This window comes from Tyto alba, unplaced genomic scaffold (genome assembly GCF_018691265.1).
Source record: "Tyto alba isolate M040663 unplaced genomic scaffold, T.alba_DEE_v4.0 Super-Scaffold_46, whole genome shotgun sequence".
In the NCBI taxonomy this organism is placed as follows: Eukaryota; Metazoa; Chordata; class Aves; order Strigiformes; family Tytonidae; genus Tyto; species Tyto alba.
The window spans coordinates 4,346,306-4,353,704 of NW_024881322.1; the positions used below are offsets into that span (position 1 = coordinate 4,346,306).

General features: G+C 43.8%; 1 protein-coding gene across 1 annotated transcript; it reads right to left on the reverse strand.

Annotated features, from left to right (window-relative positions):
* Window positions 1-3,992: 3,992 nt before the first annotated feature.
* On the reverse strand, window positions 3,993-7,278 carry RPL14 (ribosomal protein L14). Its single transcript, XM_042806522.1, has 6 exons — window positions 7,206-7,278; window positions 6,686-6,787; window positions 5,975-6,069; window positions 5,159-5,258; window positions 4,710-4,763; window positions 3,993-4,153 (listed from the first exon to the last, which is right to left on the reverse strand). Exons 1-6 carry the CDS (start codon window positions 7,206-7,208, stop codon window positions 4,013-4,015), a joined length of 495 nt encoding a protein of 164 aa, XP_042662456.1. The 5' UTR covers window positions 7,209-7,278; the 3' UTR covers window positions 3,993-4,012.
* Between the last annotated feature and the right edge of the window lie 121 nt (window positions 7,279-7,399).

Sequence of the window (7,399 nt, forward strand, 5' to 3'; positions counted from 1 at the left end):
GACCACTGGGGAAATGTTAAAAAGTACTTCCTCTGGAGTAAGAACTAGGCCAGCGCATCTTATCAGTGAGGAAGTAGCTCTGTGCTGGTGGCAATGGCATCATTTTTAGGCTGGTGATCAGCACAAATAGTTGACTGCAGGTGAAAGACTTCTCTAATTCAGACGCACATAGTGGTCTGAAAGTTTTTGAGGGAAGAAGGGAGAGTTTGCTACAAAGACTTACCTGGAGACCGCTCAGACTGGTTTACGATCACTGAAAGTGAGGTGAGGAAAAAATGATCAACACTTCATTTATTTAAAACAAGAATATGACACGGGAGTCAGCTGCACAAAGTGAAGGTTGGGCCAAATTCCCACGTAAGGACACCGTGAACAGCGTCCAAGAATGAAGCCTGTTACAAGTTCAGGGAAAAAGAGAAGGTGTGGGTACACCACCAGGACTCACAGGGCCACTGCTGGGCAAGGCAGGGACAGGACTGCAGTACTTCGGCACAACCAGGGATGCAGCGCTTGAACAGGTAAAAACAGATCCTTCTGCTTCAGGGAAGGAAATCCCAGTATAAACTCAGAAGTGCCTGAATGTGACAACAGTACATGCAACTTCAAGCTCAAAACAACGTTAAAAACTATCTATTTCCAAATTAACCAAAAAAAAAAAAGAAAAAAAAAAAAAAAACACCTAGAAATTATACAAAAGAACCAAAAGCTGAAAACCTGAAATTAGTAGAGCCCAAACCACACGATTATCCACATAATTTCCTCCACTTACCAGTTCTTGCTTGTAAGCTGTATTTACTCACATACCAATAACGCCGCGAATACAAATCAGCACCTTTTCATCTCGATGAAAGGCAGGCACGTGAGGTTTTCAGCGACACCTTATCAACGTGGGCAGGGGGAAAGGAGAGAAATACACAGGGCTGGAAACATTTACGGGTCTCTACGAGTGAAGTAAGACAAAATAGAGGGAATCCAGCTGTAAACCAGACCGGATTTGCCACAAGCCCATGGTCAGCATCAGTGGTGCAGAAGCAGTTCAGAACAGACAGTATTATCTGCTAACAGATAGGTAACTACAAGGCCAAATGATGTAAGAATGTCATGGTCACCAAGCAAATCTCGACTGAAGGACAGTCTGAATGCTAGTATTTGAAAACCAGGAAGATCAGTAAATCCAGAGATTCCCTTTTCAGGTCTATTACATCTCGAAAGAAAAATTGAAACACATTCAGACGCCGAACACAGGAACAGGTATGTTTAGACAAGAACCAAAAAGAATTTAAATGGAGCCTTTTTTGAAGAAATACGCATCGCCACCAAATCATTCAACCCAGACTGGCAGCTGGTTCACAGCAACAGTAGATTTTACACCTTTTAACTACAGATTAAGCTAAGGGGTCCAAACCTACTCCTAGAACTGCTCATCTCCCAGATTCTGCAGAACAGAGATTAGGACAGGGTTTGACAACTCTTAGTATCGGTTTAGGAAGTCTGGCGATTATCAGCTGATGTCAGGAGTAAACTGGGATAGGGTACATTCCTCACTCTGCCCCCAGCAAGGCCCCTACGTGTTCTGTGTGAAATAAACTGAGAAAATAAAGTGGGGTTTCACTTTAAGCTTTTTCTAAACAGCTGACCCTATTTCTTTATACTCAGCTCCGCAAAGTAAATTCAAGTATATCCTGAGTCCAGCAATGTGCATCTTAGTCAATTATAGAGGCAAAATAAAGAACTGGATAAGCATGCCCCTTGCTCTCAGATGCTCGTGCCATCCCCTTTGCTTGGCACTGTTCCTCACAGGGAAAGGCAGCACGGTTCCCTGGTTTGGGTAAGCCTTAGGAGCAACCTTGTACAGAGCTAACGTTGCCATCGTGTGGTAACCTTGAGCAACAAAACTGCGCTTCTGTAGTTCCCCGCTTTTTTAAATTAAAAAAAAAAAAAAAAAAAAAAAGACAAACCAGCACAGATGGCACAAGGCTTCAAAAGGAAGGCAGACTACCAACCGCACTGAGCTGCAGGTTTCAGAGAGGTTTCACGAGTAGCTGAAAGGAGCCCGAGCTCTACTCACGCAGAGCGTGCTGTCAGACACAGCACAGGTACCAAAGACCAGTATATTCCCCTGTGCTGCTTCTCCCCTTTCCTCCAAACTGCAAAACCCCCCAGTGGTTTCCCAGAAGCGCTTGATAGCGGGCACGGCCTTTACAGAACCGAGTTTGCTTCTAAGGCAGGTTACACTCTCTGCCCCTAACAGCCCCTTAACCTTCAAAGGCCGCTGCCCCCCAGCGCACCCCTCGCCCCAAGCACGGTCTGTACCCTTAGGAGGCTCCTGCTCAGGAGAATGGCAGCTCATTACGGCACAATTCCCGTCACGGAAACGTTCCCCGTACCCCAGCAGCTGGCGGGTACTACTGCTGGGAATGAGAACACGGGGGAAACTGCTGCAGTCACAGCCAAAGCTATTATTTCGAAGCAAGCACCTTTAAAAGTGAGAAAATAATGTAGGAATAGCATTTGTGAGCTCATTGATTGAAGGCACATGTATTTTCTCTACGCGCACTTTTACCAAATTTTCCCCAGTCTTATGTGACTGAGCTTAACAGTAGCACATAAAAAACCCCAAACCCCAAGGAACAACTGTATCACCTTAGGGGACCTCCAGGTTGATATACCTGAATTGCTTTTCAAGTTAAAAGTTTCAGCATAGGTGGATTTAATCACTTAAAAATCCAGTTTAAAATCAAGAACTCCAGATGCTTGAACATGGGTTTTAATCCTAAATTGCATTATTTCTGATTTTTTTTTTCTTCTTAGCTGTTATATCCATTCATATCAACCATGTGCTTGAACTCAATTTCCAAGGGCAGATTAACTCGAGACAACATGGCACAGTCTTGGGTGAGCATGCAGATGCCCAGTTCTGGCTGAAGTAAGTACCACCAGCCATGCAGCTACTCCAAAAGCACACATTTGTAAAAGCACATGCTTACCAGTGTATTTGAGGATGTACATTTGAATATCTATTTGACAATATATTTAAAAGTCTTACAACCTTCATTTTTAAAACTATATATTCTCCCTGCTCCATTTTATATTTGACTGTAAAAATAATTTGCCTTTCAATTGCTAAATATTTTCATTCAATATGAAGAAAATCTAGCCCCTGGCAACAAACTACACAGGAGAAAACATAGGATATGCAAACACTATTTTATAGTGCAAAGACTAAATCTAGCAGTTCATTTTTTTCAGAGGAATTGAGAAATTTTTTGGCCATGGCCCCTTTTACTTAATAGTCTTGATTAAAAAGCAGGAATTACATGCTGCATAGTTTGAGCTACTGTAATTAGGCTCAAGGTCTTGACATAACTTAACATTCCAAAAAGCAAGCAGGTTTAAAGGCAAGTCACCAGTTTCCATCTTGCTACTATGTCACTAATTATTGTAACTGTGCTTGCAGGACAACTGTGGTGTTAGACCTGTGAAGTATTCCAGGTCACTAAAAGAATGGTGGAAGGTTTTTTTAGAAAATGGAGCAATTTAAAGCATCCGAACAGCAATTTCAGTCTTTCAAACAGTGATATTCTAACCAGAACACATACTTTCGGTTTATACCTTAATTTATATAGAAAAAGTAGTGTAATTGGTTATTTTTCATCTTTCACACTCAAGACTGTGCAAGTAATTTTGTTCATTCCCAACCATTTCAACAGCAGACTGCTTTCAAATGTCAGGATCCGACCTACTTCAAGTAACTGGGTATGCAACTATTTCAACTGGCACTGGGTATGGGCATGGTCTGCTTCACAGACCGACTGTGACAGAAACATTTCTGGGTGCTCCTGGGAAACTACTAGAGCCCAACACTTGGACCTTAATAAACGAGACAGACAACAATTCTTGGTCAGAAGCAGAAGTGAACTTATGATTACAATTTAAATCAGATATTTAACCATTTGTTAATTTTAAAGAATCGGAGCAAGGACACAAAGTCATACGTAACTAGAAGTTCATTTTATTTCTGCGCCTTCTGTGCTTTCTTCACCTTCTCGGACTTAGGTGCCTTCTCGGACTTCTCTGACTTTTCTGGCTTCTTGGCTTTTTTAGAAGACATCTTCTGGAGCTTCTTCATCTCATGCTTGATGATCCTGTTTCTCTGTAAAAAAATAAAATGTTTATTATTCATCAGAATTAAAACAGCAACAGCTGTTATGCTTTAAATTCTAAGCTTTCAGATTCTGCTCTTTTTGATAATCACCTTTTCCTAACCAATTATATTTATATAGTCAAAATATTTACCACGTATTCTGCTTAAAATGTCAAATTCCACCTAAAACTGTTCTGATCTACCAAGGGGACAACGTCATTCTGGCTGGTAGCTTGGGCTCCCCAGTATTTCACATATAATGATTTTCATTATAGAATGAAATATCAACAGCAACTCATCAGGAATATCTGATTTCATCAGCAGGTAATTCCTTCCTCAGCTGTAACTTGGAGGACTGACACACAGATCACGTGGGTTCAAGTTTGCTCAACTCCTGATGAGAAAGTAGTGGCCAAAGAAGCATGAAAAATTCAAGACATTCACGTACTTTGTGTCACCCCATAAACCAAGCCAGATATAAAAGTAAGGCTACAAACATCTGTATGTGACTAAAGCAAAAGCTAGAAGCATCAACTCCAGAAAGAAGTGACACTCAAACACTTACCATTTTCTTTGCTTTCATAACCTTGTAGCGATCAAAGTCGGTCATTTTGGCTTTCTGTTTGAAAAGAATCAGTCATGAAGCTCTGATATACATATATATATATATACACACACACACAAGTAGTAAAACTCGGTGTTTCAAAGCATTCCACAAGTAACTGACCACCTATAAATTAGGTTTAGCTGCACATGTGGAACTAGTTCACTACTTAAGGCCTTTGCTTGGAACTGACTGTGCAGGAAAAAAGGTGGGTATAGAAATGACTGAAGAAAATCATATTTACTGTTAAAATACAAGAAGTTGAAGCTTATTGGTAGCAACTTTTAAAAATCTATGCTTTATCTATCTTTAATCTTAGCCTGCAATTGAAAACAGTTTATTAGATTACACCTAATTTTAATAAGCAGCAGCAGTATAAAGTATATTACTCATCCAGTGAAGAGCTGTACCTTTTCTCGAGCTTCAATCTTCTTTGCCCATCTTGTTGCTGCCCATTTTTCATTTATATTTTCCTTCTGCCAGGCAAGTCGGACACACTTCTGACGAGCACTACATTAGAAAAATCACAAAATTATATTCACAGTCTTTATAAAAAAAAGATTCTCTCTGATGCTGGCCCATTGAATTTCATACAAGGGAAGATCACCCTTCTACATTACTTCAGACCCTTTAAGTCAATGCCACATCCATCTCTGCAGTCTAATTAACATTTTGTTGTGCAAATGCTTTGCTAGGACTGATGGATGAGCAACGCCGAGATGCATCCTCATACACTACTCCCAACACTGCTTCAGAATCAGAAAGGCAGCAATTTTTATTTTTAAGTTACAGAAACTCATATACTAACTAAGCTCAAGAGAACAGAATGAGCTCAGCCTCCTGCCATTCCAGTGTAGTTCTGTAGGCAGGGAACGTGTTTCATGTCCGAAGGCAACCTAAGCGGTAGCAAAATCAAAGCTGCACAGTATTTACTGCAACTGCTTCCCTCCACACCCACCACCCCACAACAGTCTGCAAGTTGCATAGGCCAGCATGCTATTTCCTTTGCTCCTCAACAGCAGTTATCAGCCAACATCGGTAACGGAAACTTAAATGTATTCAGTTATAATAACATGGTCTGCTGAATTTTTACTGTGCACACATGTTAATCCATTGACTTAATGCTGTATGAATTTTCTAGATTTAGCAAGCATCAGATCACATAGTTCAGTTGTGAAGTGACAGTATGGTTTTTTACAGAGGTCAAAAAAATGCCAACAACTCACCTGTGTGGGAACTTGAGAACAAAGTCAGTTAGCTGCATGCACTTGAAGGGCATAGCCTGCCTTCTGACACCACTGCAGGGGCCATCAACTAGTGCCTGAAAAAGAAAAACGCGGGAGTTTTATCGCAGTTCTGCCATTATACCTGAATTAGACAACAGCTTCCTAATAATGTATGAACAGCCTCTTTACAACAGTGGTCCAAAATTGAAACAAACGTTATGCGGACAAGACCCAAGATTGTTACGTCTTGCATATACAGCCCAAGTTTTACAAAAAGAATTTTAAAAGCCCGCCTTTGTCTTCAGGAAAAAAAACAAACTGAACTTTCAAAAAAGTACACAGAACTAGGATGACATACTTCCAACTTTTTTTTTCCAGCTTTTTCAGGAATGTCAAGTGAAAAAGCCTCCTAGCCCAAACATTTAACATACATTAATTCCATTCATAAGTTTCAGACTCCAACTGACACCATTTGTCCACTTCTACTCCTAGGAAGTATAGCAGAGAAGGGAACATATCACTTGCCAGTGGAAACAGCTTTCAAACAGAACAACAGCTGTTAAACCCCATCTTTTTGTCAACTGCTTATTTCTTTTGAAAAAAAATCTACTCGCAGAAAATTTCCTTTAAAATCGGTACACCTCTGCCTTAGTGCACAAGCTTCTATGAAAGCAGAAAGGGGAAAACAGAGGTACAGCACCCACAGCTTACCCTGTTTTGGTCAATAACATCCACAATGGCCACCAGCTTGCCAGCATGCGGCCCGAAGGAAATGAAGGCAACTCTGCCGATCTCGACGAAGCGTTTGAACACCTGGGAGCGGCAGAAGTTGACAGGAGTGAGGCGAGGCTACACCCAAGGCCGCCGCTAGACTCAAGGCTCTCACAGCCTTTCAAGCAGCTTCCCAAGCTTCCGAACGGCGCTAAAGCCCTTCGCGTGAGGAGAAAGGCCCCGCGGAAATGCCCTCAGCTACTTTCCCGCCGGCCGCGGCCCCGCGTGGAGGCGGCGGGCAGGCGGAGGAAGGGGCGCCGGGCAGCAGCGAGCCGGCCCCGCGGGCCGCAAGGAGCCGGGGCCGGGCGCTGCCCTCACGGACGGCCCGGCCCAGCCCGGCCCGGTCCGGCCCGGTCCGGCCCGACCCGGCCGAGGAGTCGGCGGCCCTGCTCTTCTCCCCCCCCGCCGCCCGGCTGTCCCCCGCTCCCCCCCCGGAGGAGGCCGCAACGGCCACACGCACCATGATGGCCGCCCGCGAGCAGAAAGGGAGGGGGCGGTGCCGGCGGCGCCCGGAAACCGCCTGCCAGCCGCGACTGCGCATGCGCGGGGGGGGCGGGGCCCCACGCGTGCTGCATTCCCCGGGCGGAGGGCGCGCGTGCGCGGCGAGGGGGGGTGGTGGCTGCTGTAGCGCATGCGCGGTGCCGTCCCGCGCTG